The sequence below is a fragment of the Lactuca sativa genome, chromosome 6 (genome assembly GCF_002870075.4).
Source record: "Lactuca sativa cultivar Salinas chromosome 6, Lsat_Salinas_v11, whole genome shotgun sequence".
NCBI lineage: Eukaryota > Viridiplantae > Streptophyta > Magnoliopsida > Asterales > Asteraceae > Lactuca > Lactuca sativa.
In genome coordinates, this window is record NC_056628.2 from 194430706 (window position 1) to 194446473 (window position 15768).

The following is a 15768-nucleotide window of genomic DNA, read 5'->3' on the forward strand; positions in this document are numbered from 1 at the left end:
TTTACCTATATATATATATATATATATATATATATATATATATATATATATATATATATATATATATATTGTTGACATATGGTCCATTAGCATGACCCAGACGTTAAGGCATGGAGCTCTCCTGACGCTCGCCTGTTAGCCTTGTCTGGCGCTCGCACCTGACGTTTGCCTTCCAGCCTTGTCTGGCTCCCGCGCCTGACATTTGTTTGGCGCCCGGGCCCTCTTCAGTCTTCCCCAACTCCTTGCTAGTTGGGTCTGAGTTGGGCTGGCCCAATGCCTGACCTAACTCTCCCTTGATCTAACTGTCCCACATAAATAAAACATGATCTCCTCCTTGAGGAGGGATCTGAATCCCAAGAGCTCCTAATAAGCTTCTAGTCACTTTCTCTAACCTAGAGCCTCCATGACAAAACACACACCCAACACACCAAGATAGTTCTATCCGGATGGGGATAACTATCTTATCTCTACCAACCGATCTAACTTGATCGGCGGAGTTTGCTCCCGGGACACAGTCCCTAGGGCAACTCTAATGACTTTGTTGTGACTGTAGCTTAGGTATCTCTCCGGAAACTCACTGGCAGCACCACCTCTAGATCTCCGATCCGTATCCAACACAGAAGACACGGTGGCTAAAACTCATATCGCAACACACACACACAAATATATATATATATATATATATATATATATATATATATATATATATATATATATATATATATATATATAATGTGATTTAACGTGTATATATAAGGAATATAAATATATGGGTGTGATGTACATGCTTGTCTTGATTGTATGTCAAGCAAAGCCAAGTCATGCAAAGCAAAGTAAGGCCATGCAAAGCAAAACAAAGCCAAAGTCTCTTTTGCATACTTGAGGCTGGATGAGTCATGCAATTAAGTGCGTCTGGAGTCTGGACCATGTAACTCCAGTCCATATATGCCATGTAATTGGGTATAGTTTTGCAAAACAATTGTGTCTAACAATCTAACAAGACCAATCGGACCATAATTTTGGCTCAACCACGTCGTATTACTAATATAAATAATATTAAAAGAGTTACTTGATTCGACTAAGCGAGTTGACTCATTCTGTAAAACTTATTGGTTCGTCCTAGCATAGCGGCACAATCCGATTTACCGATGCAGCCTAGTGGATGTTATGTGATCACTATGCATTTGTTAACCCATTGGAAAACCAGACTTGATTTTTGAGGTCTCTTTTTAGATGTAGTTCACTGAAAGAATTGAAACCTTGGGGGTCGAATTGTAAATCTTGGAAGTTCAGATAACTATATAAATCCACATTTCTGCTAATTCCTTTTTCCATAATTAGGCGGTAGGGGAGAAAAAGAGAAAAATAATTCTGGTTGATTTGTCAAGTTTTCTATAAATTTTAACTATCCAAAATGTAAAAAATTAATGTTTGGGGATTAACTTTGAAAGAACAAAACCATTTATGGATTATTTATTATTTATACAAGAATACGAGCATAAAAGTCAAAACGTACAGTTTTGAATTTCGGTGGAGCAAAAATATAAACAATTTTTGGTATTTACTACACGCATGCCCTAACCCTAGTAGTAGTAGTCGACCAATGGGCATGGGCCCCATCTACTTGTGCCCACTTTATGGATATAGATATTTTTTTCTTCACACAAGAAGACTCCACTCGTATTCTACTTGCAACCTTAAAAAAATGGTTTGTTATGCTTTTGGGATATTCATTAAAAGGACCTTTTTTTTCCTTCCTAAAATGGCTACAACAACGTGACTATTGATTTTAAAAAAACTAGAGAAATTACAGCATCTTTGAAACAGGTCAAAATATGAACATGTTTTCTAGTTTCAAACTCTTTTTTTTTTTATAATTCTTAACGGTTCGGACTATCCCTGTAATTTTGAATTTCTACCTGAGTATTTGACTATGTTGACGAGTTTTGAATTTGTTCATCGTGTTCAATGATATAAAATCATATTTTCTGTTGAAATGACGAGAAAAAAAAATTATTATCATTGATAATTAGCAGGAAACAAAGACAAAAACCCTATATATGGAGTTCGATTGTTATAAGTAATTACCAACTATGGCCATTTTGATGAACTTTTGTTAAAATGAGGAATGAAAGCAAAAATGTCAGATTCTTTTATTGGATATATCTTTTACCAAGTTGGTTTATTGGGCTTTGTACTATATTTAGTTATTTACCAACAAACTCATCCAGCTTGTATTAAACAATTTTTTTATATACATAATCCAATCGTTTTTATTTTTTATCAGTTTATTTACAAACAAACCCATCCAGTCCGATCCATTTTTTTTCTATAAATTCTTAAGATTATATAATATAATATGTAAACAATTTATGTTATTTAAAAGTAAACTAATATTTACTTTTATTATTTTTTATTTTAAAGTTATAAAATATACAAAAATATATATGAAAAATATGCCAATAATTATTTCTTATGTAGAATAATTTTTTTTATAAAATAAAAAAACCTAATTAATAAAAAGATAAAGTTACATAAAAAATTAAATTATATCTAACAATCAATGGTCGACAAGTGGACTACTTGACCAAATCAACACAAATCGTGGCAGTGCAACTAATTTAGATCCGTGTATTACCAAGCTACCATATATATTTTTTAATTAAATCTTTTATCTTTTATTTATATTTTGGTTTTGTTTGGGTTGAAATAGATTTTCTTATTTTTGGTAGTCATGACTCATGATGATTATTATGTACCAGTGGAAATAGATTTCTTGATTGGGCCTAACCTCCTCAAGAAATGGGCTTTTAACAATTAATCCTTTATATATACATACACGGGCTTTTTGAAATTAAAGCCCAAGTTTTATTGGTTTTGTGATAAAGACATATTCTGTTTATTTTTTTGAACAGCACATATTCTGTTTATTAATGTATTAAGTTTGTCAAATAAAAAATACTTCTTCCGTCCCATAATTATAGTCCGTATTTCTTTTTTTGTTTATCCAAAATAATATTCCAATTCTAAAAATAAGTAACATTTTAACAACATACCTCCTCATTATTATTATTTAACCAACTAAATATTTAACGAAACATTAAATACAAAATATGGATAAAATTGTATAAAGTTAGTGGTAATTAATGTTTCATTAATCTATGTGTTTTTGTCTACAAACAATAATTTTGTTTTTGCTCTTGTTACAAATCTTTTATATTTTTATCCCAAGTATGTTTTTTAATTTTGACATGAAAGTCCTAAACTTTGTTAAATTTTATCTTTTTTGTCCATGAACACTTGTTATTACATTTCACAAAAGACAAAAATGAAAAAAACATTTCACAAACTTTGGGCATTAACCAACAAAAAAATTGTCACATGTAACAAAACCGCAAAACTGCCTAAGTTAAAGATTTAATGTCCATAGCCCTGCATATATACATACATACATACATACATACACTCCACATTATACTTAATCTGAATACTTTTCATAGAACAACATCAAGTCACTAAAAAGTAATAAAACACATAATACTGAACAAAATTATATCATATCCTCCTGAACACATACTAATCATATAAAGTGTTTCAAAGGCAAAACACATAAACCTGCCCTTGTGTCATCATCAATCATCACTAGTTCCCGTACTAACATCTGAATAATATAACGACTCCAGTAAATAATAATAATAATAATATTTTTTTTTACCTAAATAGTAGTAATAAGTAAAATACCAATGAAACAAAAACTAAACTTTATCATCTATTTTATCGTTTACAAGTGGCGCCATTTCCAAACGAGAACGCGGGGTCCGCGGCGTACGCGGTGTTCCCGGTAGTTGATTCGCCAGCCTGTGTCTCACATACCCGTAAAACGTGCACCCCACAAGCGTTACCCCACATCCAAACGCGTTCATGGGCGAAATCGGGTTTTTAAATATCATCCATGAAAATGCAACTGCAAATGCCACCTTTACAAAAAAAAAAAATGAAAACAATGATGCAGTTATAGCAAATATTATTATTCAAATGAAAGTAGGATGCTATGATACACAAATTAAGGAACTGTGTTCTTTTTCTTCTGAAAGAAAAATGTGAAGTGGATTGAAGATATGATAATACCTTAAGATTTCCGGCGACATTGAAAGTGACAGCTGTAGTTGAATGGATGACATAAAATATAGAGAAGTTAAGGCAAAAAGCCATGACTCCTGACCCTATAATTATGATGAATGATGAAAGAAGATTAGGGCTTGTTTGGATCCATGCAATAACTCCTGCTCCTTCTAGAAGCAATGCAGGTACTGCTAAAATCATCGTTGCAAATGGTGCCATGTAGTACACCGTGTTTATGCTGATGTCAAAATTTTTAAAAAAAAAATTAGTGACAATAAATATTAACTGAACAGGTTGTACTGTGTTTGACATGTATTAGACCGGATATATATATAAAATATGATGAATGAAGGACACCTGTCAAACTTATAGCCATGAAGCAAAGATTCTGCAAGAATGGTTTTTGTAGAAGTGGCAAGACACCCAAATAAAGCAGCACAAAAACCAAAGGCATTGAAGCTAAGTTCAGTAACAGAAGTAAGAAGAATCCCTCCAACAATTGGAACAAGGGAAGCCCAAATTCTCCAGTCAAAGTACTTTCTCCAAACCATCCACTGCAAAATCACTGTTCTAAATGATTTAGCATTGAATGCAACTGTAAATGCAGCTCATATTTATATTGTAAATTTGCGATAATATATAAAAGCACGAAAGGGAGATATTTTATAACCTGTTGTTGCAGGGGTAAATGATTTGATTGTTTGCATAAATGAAACTGGGATGTAACGTAAGCTGACATTCCCCAAAACTATATTGATACAAAACACAAACGACATTGGGAAGATTCTTCTCCAGCGATCTTCAGGTTCAACTGAGATTAGTGGTTTAACCTTCAGCACTTTGATCATAACATACGCCCCAATAGATGAGCATATGAAGTGTACACATGATACCGTCAAAGGGAACTTGAAATCAAGTTTCTGGAAGAAATTGATACAGGATTTCAGAAAAATTAAACGGTAAATCGATAGAGTTTTAGTTTAATTTGGAACCAGAATGGTTACAGATTGATGATATGTGGTATTATAAGTTAGATATATACAAGTAGCAAGATAGGGTATAGTAGTGGAACAGGGAGCATGAATTGAATTTATAGGTCTGGAGTTACATACGTGCAAGGAAATTCAACAATAGCTAAAATACGAATAGATCATAGAAAGATACATGCCTGAAAGATCCATTTGTTCATGATGATGACAGCAACATTGAAACTCCACCACTGAAATATGGCGAAAATGGATCGAAAGACGGTCCATGAGCACAATCTGGTTTCCTCCATTACACGTTGCGAATAGACAAACCCAGATCGGGTTTTTCAATAACCCAGCTCAGATCCAAATCAAAACAACAAAAGAGCCCCCAATTTTTCGATTAACATATATATATATATTTGTATCGAGAATGAATGAGGAGAAGAAGTGAAACAGCAAACCAAAAACAGTATAATTAGAGGGAGGAAGTGTAACGGTGGCTCTTCTTCAACATGATCTTGGAAGTTGGATCTCTTTTTTATTTCGCTTTCCCAAACGTCATTGGCTTTCTCTTCTTCACGCCATTAGACCCCTCCCCACCCCTACATATACTATATGTGTATTCCCTGTATCTTACTCTTGCCAAAAAAAAAGTGCGTTCGTAAACCGGATCCGGTCCAAACTATCTCTATCCCTATTTCATGTAGATACTTGGATTTATTTTGTATATTTCCTTTGAAATTCAAGGATCATACCATGTTGTATCACATCACTTGTTTACTCAATTTAATTATTATTTATTCAGTTAAAAAGTATTTTGGGACCTCAATGTGTAAAGTTTAATTTTAGCAAACGGGTTTATGTTAATTTATTATTTTCCATTGACGAGTCATGTTTGTCGCTTTAACATGTTTGGATTATTTGGAAAGCATACAATACATTGTAGAAAAATATCATATTTCAAGTATCAACACGATTTCGTTAGGGACATTCTTTCTGACATATTTAGTCGTGTCTTAGCTTTTGAAAAATAAACATTTATAAACTTTTTGACTGCCCCGATAGAACGAAGGTCAACACTTAGACAACCGACATTTTAGTTTTTGAATGAGTTTGAGGGAAACATTTATGTGTCGATCTAACAAGGGTTTCTTCTTTTGTGGGCTTTGGGACTTAGGTTTTCTATGAGGTAGGTTGTTTTAAAAATATCTTATGCAAAATGACAAAACATGAGAAAGCATACATGAAAAATCAACCCACATTTATACTTTTTGAGTTTACATGCTTGGACTCTTTGGGAAACAAGCAATACATTGTAGAGAGTTACCATATTTCAATTACCAATATGATTTGGTTGGGGACGTTTTTCTTTGACATATTTAGGCGCATCAAAGTTTATGCAAAAAAACAAAGACTTGTGAACTTTTTGATTGACCCGATGGAAGGAATGTCAACACTTATACTAGCCGACATTTTTGTTTTTGGATGGATATGATAGAAACACGTATGTATCGATCTAATAGGGGTTCCCTCTTGTCGGCTTGGATACTTAGGTTTTCACTGTGAAAAAGACTATTTTAAAAGCTTTCTCATGCAAAATGACAAGGCATGAGAAAGTGTGTATGAAAAATCAACATACATGTATACCTTTCGCGTTTTGGTTTTCTTGTACCAAATATTGTGAAGCTCTTCAATAGAGTTTAGCAGATCACACATAGTAATGTTATGACTCCTTGATCTACGAATATGGTTTTTAAAAGAATTAGTTTTGTTATCCAAATATGGTTAGGCAGTTAGCAGTATAATTTGTTATCCGTTTACCCGTTACGCCAATGTAAATTTTTGATTATAAAGGCTTTGTTCTATAAAAAAAATATGTCATAAAAAATAAAAGGAAAGTTAGGAGCCTGTGTGTGAAAATTTTAAGAACAAGGTCTAGAGGACAAATATGGTAAATATGAAGGATGAAAGTGTTAAGGTAGGTGTATTAACACCTCTTAGTTAGACAACATTCCATTAGTAACGTAGGAAGGGGGCGAATACAAAATTTTATATAATTTCTAATACTTTTTTTTTTAATCATTTATTGTACATTAAATAACTCAGTGATTGTTGCGCAATAAACTCGTAAATTAATCATTTGAATCAACGTCAACAAATCAGGTACACATGACCCCCATGTCAACAAAAATATACATGTGACATCCACATTGTGTATGGGTTAAAGTAAATGTTTCATACGTTTAGTTGATCTTTTTGTAACATTAATCTTCTTTTTAATTGTATGACTTGACTTTCATGTGAAATATTTATCAGGCATTGTGTATTTTGCGAATGACAGAACATTATTATTATTATTATTATTATTATTATTATTATTATTATTATTTATGAATTATTTGATGTTTTGTATATGCTGATAAAAAGTTAAATTTCTTCATAAAACCCGTTCAACGTTCCAAAAATGGGTAGTGTAGTTGTAAGGATGGTTGATTTGAGCATAAATGGATTATGACCAAGGTTAGGAAATATGTGTGAGTGGACAAATTGCATGTGATGTTGGTTTAGCATATTCGGAAACTTACAAGGGTACAACTGTGGTTAGGAGTCAGTCGGTGGTCCTTTTCTTCATCTATGTATTTGCGTTAGTTCATAGAATTCCATTTCTAGAGTTTTATTAGTAAAACATAAGTCCAAAAAGATTCTCTCTTTATTATTCTATAACCAGTTCAGTATAAGGTTATCAATCCTAAAGTATAGGGGCATAATCAACACAACCGTTTAAAAAAAATACAAGAAAATTACAAAATAAATGAATAAAATATATAATGCAAACATTATATGTTACAAAAGATTATAAAAAGTTATATTGTGTTAATCTGTTAATATAAGATTATAAACGGGTTTGTACATGAGGATAATATTTTTAAAAAAATGCGAAGACCATCCTTTCTTTTTTGTTTAAATTGCTCGTAAGAAAAAGGGAAAATTATCCAGTTTCAGTTTGTTATGGTAAGAAATCGAAGAAAATTTACGAAGTCTTGTTATATATATATATATATATATATATATATATATATATATATATATATATATATATATATATATATATATATATATATATATATATATATATATATATATATATATATATATATATATATATATATATATATATATATATGGGTAAAGTGAATATACCTAACAACCATATAAGCTTAGGTACCTAACTCCATAATAGTACATCGATTTGTATCATATTTACATTGTAATTGTCTAAGGTTCTTAAACTTCAACCCCATAACTTGATTACTTCCAAAATCTTTGGACTTTCACCAATAACTTTCTTTTACATCACGTCTTTCTACCGAATACCACATGATGGGCTTCATATCCTACCGCTACAAATGAAAGGATGTAGGAGAAATATAATGATGAATTTGCAATTTTTTTTGAAGTAAATCAAGTTTAGGGAAGAAGTTTAAGAACCTTGGATGATTGCAATGAAAAATTAATGCAAAATGACGTAGTTTGATGAGGTTAGGTACCTAAGCTTATATAAGGTTGTTAGGTATATTCACTTTACCCTATATATATATATATATATATATATATATATATATATATATATACACACACACTAGATGTGAGACTCGTGTATTACACGGGCTGATTTAAAAAAAATTAAACATTAAATTAAAGTGTAAATAGAAAATATTTTTTAATGTACAATTTTAAAATAAAAATGGAATAAACGTATTTATTGCAATTTAATATCATATATATTATATTTAATACTTTACATATATAAATATATGACTTTAATTTTAAAAATTGTAACAAACCAAAAATTGACAAATGGATAATATTTACTTCAAAAATATCACAAAATGACAAGTGTCAAAACTCATGAGAGATTGACATGTGGCAAAAAAACCTTCATTTATTAAGGAGGACTAGGTGTGAGACCCGTGTATTACACGGGTTGATTTAAAAAAAAGATTAAACATTAAAGTTTAAATAGAAAATATTTTTAATATACAAGTTTAAAATAAGAAAAGAAGAAACGTATTTATTGCAATTTAATATCATATATATGATATTTAATATTTTACATATATAAGTATAAAGAGAATTTCATATATGTCAAGAATTAAAACAAACCAAATATTGACAAGTGGATATATTTATTTTAAAAATACCACAAAATGACAACTGTCAAAACTAATGAAAGATTGACATGTGGCAAAAAAACATTTATTTATTAAGGAGGATATTATTAAGGAGGATATATATATATATATATATATATATATATATATATATATATATAAAAGCAGGACGCTGAAATATGTTCATGTTCAAAAAATGACTAGGAGGTTGTGTATCTTAATATAAAAAACATTGGTTGAACATGGGAATAGTGACAATCGATGTGATTATGAAATCATTCATCAGAGGATTCTATGTAATCATGTTTCACATTGTCTGATTCCATGTTATACCCAAATTTTAAAAGAAGAGCTACAATTATGTTAGGTCCAAAAAATGTAGAAAAAATAGCAAGTAATTGCCGATAAAAGATTTCACACATCAATAATGTTTCTTCGATGGTTATGTTGTAGAGGGACGACAATTCGTCAATACAGAAGGTATGGTTTTGTCGATGATCATGTTTCAGTTAAAAATGATACAGATAAATTTGCTGATGTAAAAAATATGGGTTCATTTATATTTTTCTAACAACAAAAACACACCATCTAATCTACATAAAAAATAGGAATAGACAAATTAAAATAATAGTAATAATAAAATCTAGCCTTGTACAATGGTAACTAGATGCGTTCTCCCCACGTTGCGGGGGTTGGAAGACGTTGTTTTTGTGTACATGTATAGTAGATTGTCTTAATTGGTAGTCACAGTTAAGTATGTTGCTGTTTTCTGCAATCCGCCCTTTTATAATTTTGATGTTTGAAATAATAAAAATGAAGGACATTGCCCTTTGCGGAAAAAAGTATTCAAATTACATAAAGATAAACATTAAAATGAGAAGACATTGGCCTATTTTACTATTTTTGTTCTTAGATATGCAAAAAAAACCCAGTAAACATCAGTCCAATGAAGCGCATTTTGATGAAGCTGGTTATGAAGTCACATAATTTTACCAGATAAAACAACAACAATGGTCTCCTCCTTAGCAAGATTGCATCCAAATATCCCTATGGCTCCTATAAAGGTTATGCAAATCATATTTAAATAGTCCCATAATTAAGATATAAAAATTATTAAACTAAGGAAATTACATCGTATGGTTGCTGCATAAATAATTAATCTGAAACAACAACATGCATACAGTGATACTCACATAAATGTAATGTTATGCACATATAGTCACATTTAACTTTCATTCGTGATGGGATAAAAAAAACATTAGAAAATGGCCCCACTATATTTTTGCAAGTAGATGCTGAAATGTTTATTGGGACATAGTAACATACAACTTTCATTCACTCACACAAAGAAATGTGATGCTACTATTTTGAATACATCCTTGCAATTACATGTTGAGACTAAAATGTGATGCTGCTATTTTGAATTAAATGGAATAATAAGATGCTATTGAAAGACTTATTTTTGGAAAAGTATTCATTAAAATGAATTTTACCTTTTGTGTTGTTTCATGAGAATCCTAAACCTGCAACAAAATAAGAAATTGATTGAGTGAGAAGGGAACCATTCCAACACTAGAAACACACTATAGTTGAGTATATTTATACAAAATATGTGTTACATTTCAATTATGTAATTAAAAAATTTACAATTGCTTTAAGTGATGGAAATTATTGAGTTGCTAACCAATGTTTGTTGTGAAGTTTACTGTCACTTAGGCAACTTCATTGCAAAATATCAACAAAATATAGTCAAATAAATCAAAATAAAGCAATAGTTTTCCTAAACATGGAAGAGATGACTATGTTTTTCTTACTTGGTGCTGAGATGCATGCTATAGAGAACCATGCCTCTTGAATCCCCAAGTGACTATTTTTTAATCATACTGAAAAATCAAAAGGAAATATGTAAAAAGTCAAGAAGCATGTAAACCTGTAAATAAACAAATAATTTACCTGTAAATAAACAAATAATTTACCTGTAAAAGACCTTTTACATGGTCCGTATTGGTGATGAGATGAGCGCTATAGAGAACTATGCCTCTTGAATCCCCAAGTGACTGCTTTTTGATCCTATTGAAAAAATCAAAAGGAAATATGTAAAAAGTTATTTACATGTAAATGACATATGGTCTGTTTTGGGGTTCCTTTTTCCTATGATGATCGAGTGTTACTTGAAACTCCAAACCAAATAGATAAAAGTTGAAATTGAATGAAATTAAAAGAAAATGAATTTCTTTATAAATCGCCTCCTGTCCCTGTGAAAATGGAAAGATGAATCTTTGCTACAGATTAAGTTTTTTTTTAATAACCTCATAACTGAGATATGGTATTAGGATGAGAGATCTTACATATAACGTGTAGAATTGCTCCTAGCCATAGCTAGGGATGGCAAAAAAAACCCGAACCCGACGAGAAAACCCGAACCCCGAAGATTTTGGGGCGGGTCGGGTCACTCTTATCGGGTTTCGGGTCATTATCGGGTTTTTAGTTCGGGTTTGGGTCAGGGAGTGGGGTATGCATGCCCCGACCCGCCCCGACCCGAAAATTTATATATATATATATATATATATATATATATATATATAATGAGATTTCATCCCTCTTACCCATTTCAGCCACCCGAAGACTCTAACCTTCAATCCCATCACGTATTCCCAATTTCTCACTATTGTGATGAATTTAGTTACGATATTAGACTTTAGTAATTTCTATTTGGTTCACTTATGTTAAGAACTTATTTGTATTTTAAGCATTTGTAAGGTTTTAATTTCTCAATTGTTTCATTGTAGTTATCCTAATTTTTTCTGCCACCATTTTCGGGTTGGGTTTCGGGTCTATATCGGGTTTCGGGTTTCGGGTCGGGTTCGGGGACAAATATAAATATCGGGTTCGGGTATGGGATATGCCGCCCCGCCCCGAACCCGCCCCGTTGCCATTCCTAGCCATAACTGTCAACCATTCATTGCCTTCTGAATGAAAAATGACAAAAAATATATATATTAGAAACTTGCAAGTCAAGCTGATAATAAGAAGATTACAAAATACAGTTTATTTATTATATTTTTTTCATACCCTTAGGCACTGTTGGCTTTTGTCACAGAAAAAAGTGTATTATGAAGGGCATGCTTAATAATTGTATGAAACTAAAATGATCCAAGATACCCGTAAACACTTGCTCACTTAATTCTTGCAAATAAATGTATAATAATGAATTTTTCTAGAATTATAAGGGTAGAATAGTAATTGAATCTAAGTCAGATGATTTAATAAATATAGATAAGGAACACACAATATGGTTTATATCAGCAGCAGTTCCAGGAGAAGGTGATAAACCAAAACAATTACTGTAACAACTTCTGTTTCATATTTAGTTTCTGCGCTCTTCTCCATCACATATCCAGGTGGTACAACTATTTTCCTGCTAGTCAATTGTGTATCAAAAAGAGTCATCAGCACAAACAAATTAACAATAACAAAAAAAAAAAACTAAAGGCCAAATTTTTCGAAAGACAAAGAGATGATTTACCTGTAAATTCAGTCGCTTGTTTTTGGCTGCCATCAGGTATAATCAAATGAGTGTCATTAGATAGAAGATCCTAAAGCAAAGAAGTGAAAGCAACAGACATAGAAGCAACTATGATTAAAGCTGTCAATAGTGAAGGGATATGTTAGATTCTATAAAGATGTTTCTCTTTGTTTAAAAAAAATCGATATTCGAGCAGAGTAAATGTGGAATAAAAGGGAAAACCTGTCGGTAAGAAAATAACACCAAAAATGACGGCGTCTTTACTCTAAAAATATATAAAACAACGGTGGCGGTCGAAGCGTATTTGGAGATGGTGGCGGTATGGATTTAGGGTTCGCAGAGACTGAAGAGAACGAGGTGAGAAAAGGATTTGCGATCGCTGGAGCATGGGCGGTGGAGCAGTCGACTTTGATGGAAGGATTCGAAAGGATGAGGGTTTTTGTTGGCAGAGCCGACCGATCGACACCAACCAAATCTTTATTGGTTTAGATTGGCGGTGGAAACAAAGGGAAAGGGAGGAAGCCACGTAGGGTATCATGTCAAATTAAAAAAAGAGAAAGAACATAAAATAGCATAAACCGCCTAGAACACAAAAACGGGAAAAAAAACCACAAGAAGAACAATAAAAGAAGGATTATTTCTGCCAAAAGATCAGATAGTTCATTATTCCTTAATATTGTCCAACATAAACTGCCCACAAAAGTAAGAAAGACAAACAATGAGATATTTGGAAAAGTTGTGGACCAAATCTGCCAAAATCCTTGCTACTTTACTGTAGCCAAGAGTAGAGAATTTTAATATATAGTATAATTAATTACAAGTAAAAGTTATAAACAAAAAATTAAAGTTCCCCGGACCTTGTATGGACCGGTCTAACTTCTAATAATGATGCGCAAAAGCCCAATCGGATCCCAAAAAAGCTCACAAGTCACAAATGTCAAGTGATCACAGATTCACATCAAGCAAAAGCCCAATATGGCCCAAAAAAGCTCACATCAAGCGATCACATTCATAAGCTACACGATGGCACATTGTCGTCAACAATAAGGGCGTGTCTTGTTCCAAAGAATATTATAACGCCACAATTGTCACACTGGATTAAGACATTAAATTTCGGATTTTAAAATTTAAGTTGTAGGTTAAATTCTTTAGCAAAATACCAAATAAGATAGCAATTCTTTTTGCAAGAAACGTTCGAATTTGATATGAATATTATTTATGCATAAAATCATACAAATGGTCCGTATGATTATGCCATGACATACACCACGTAGATTAAAGGTAGATTTTAATTTGCCTATGTGGCATGCCATCTTAACAAATTATAACATGTGACAACGGTCAAATCATGACGTTTGTAAAAAAAATAAGGTTTAATATACCATGATGATTTGTACACAACAAATTTTCTTCGTACACAACAATTAGTGTTTTAAAATGTTGTACTATACAACTTTATAATGCATAAATTGTTGTGTATGACAAAAATTATTGTGTACGAATCATTTTCTATTTTTTTATAATAAACGAATCCGATCGAGTACCTTGGTTCTTTTTTATTCTCCTCCACCCATGTAGGAAAACACAACATTTTGTCTCCTATATGGGGTTTTTCTTCATCTTTTGTTTTCAATCAAGTAAAATTTTATAATCATCACCATGAATGAATGTGTAAAAGTAAAACCCATAACTTTGATTCACCGTTTGATTTTTTTTTCAATAGTTATATTTTGAAATTTGAGCTTAATTTGTAAACCCTGTTTTAGTTCAAGTACTATTGGATTTTGAATTATATTTTTATGATGAAAAGATGTTGATGTAAATTGACAGATTATTTCGACATTTAATTTATCTTTGTTATCCTTAGTCATTTGTAATTATCATTAATGATAGGTACAAGTAGCAACTTGATGGGTATGTATTTAGCGAGAATGTTTTTGATAACTAAATTACATATTTCGAATGGTGGAATCCTCTATTTTCGGTCTCCGTTCTATTTATTTATTTTATTTTCTTAGAGAGAGAAGCTATTGCTATATATAATTTTTAAATTTTAATGTATTATTTTAGTTTCCATTTATTTTAGATATTTTGTTAACATAATGTGAAAGATGGGGATGGATAAATTTTTTTAATCTTATAAATTTAAAAATACTAAAAACAAAAAGAGAATTAGAATATGACAATTAAGTTGTAGTTGATTTTCATTTTAATTGTGAATAAGTATTTGGGTTTATGTAAATGTTGAAACTTAAGTGAACCTGAATTCAACTTTTTTTATCTCACATATTTGGTTGTGGAAAGAAATAGGTCAATCCAAGATCTAACATGTTTTGTTGGGTTGAATATCAAAACTAGTTTAAATTAATTAAACTTGTCCAGTTTAATTAAATTTGTCTAGTCATTTTGAATATCTCAACTAGTTCAATTAAGCATGTCAATTCGAATTTAAAATAACTCGATCCATTATGAGCCCTAATCAAGGTATATAGTGATCTAATACTTATATTATTTTATATAAGTATTTATAGTAGAAGTTCTAATCAAGGGGACAATGAACTAAGGGATTCTTAGGGTTTTTTTTTGTCTAATTCAACAGATTTTGTGTTTTATTTATTACATTTTATGATTTTTTAGCTCAAGTGAGAGTTATTAAAATATTTTGGTAAGTCTAGAAGAATCTTAAAGACTATCATGCAAATCCATGCAAGGAAGAAACCCGGATTCGCTCTGTAAAGATAAACATAACATATGCCTGAAATAGCCTTAAGAAGCCCATTAGCCCAGGGGATTTTGGAGTGAATGTTGCCTAAACAGCTCAAACATTTTAGATGGCAATTGGCATTTTAACTAAACAAATAATAAACGTATACCTCGATCTTCCAAAAACTTTCGATCATCAAATCGAGTATGGGCTGCTTAGAGCATATAATTAGAAACGCCATCAATGATGAAAATAGTCACATATTGTATCATC

The 15768-nt window shown here is 31.3% G+C and overlaps 1 protein-coding gene across 1 annotated transcript; it reads right to left on the reverse strand.

Moving 5' to 3' along the window:
* Nucleotides 1-3512: 3512 nt before the first annotated feature.
* LOC111908816 (UDP-galactose transporter 1) lies at nt 3513-5706 on the reverse strand. The gene is made up of 5 exons (XM_023904615.3): nt 5291-5706; nt 4793-5042; nt 4480-4687; nt 4129-4360; nt 3513-3977 (listed from the first exon to the last, which is right to left on the reverse strand). The coding sequence occupies exons 1-5, from the start codon at nt 5399-5401 to the stop codon at nt 3756-3758; spliced, it is 1023 nt and encodes a 340-aa protein (XP_023760383.1). The 5' UTR covers nt 5402-5706; the 3' UTR covers nt 3513-3755.
* Between the last annotated feature and the right edge of the window lie 10062 nt (nt 5707-15768).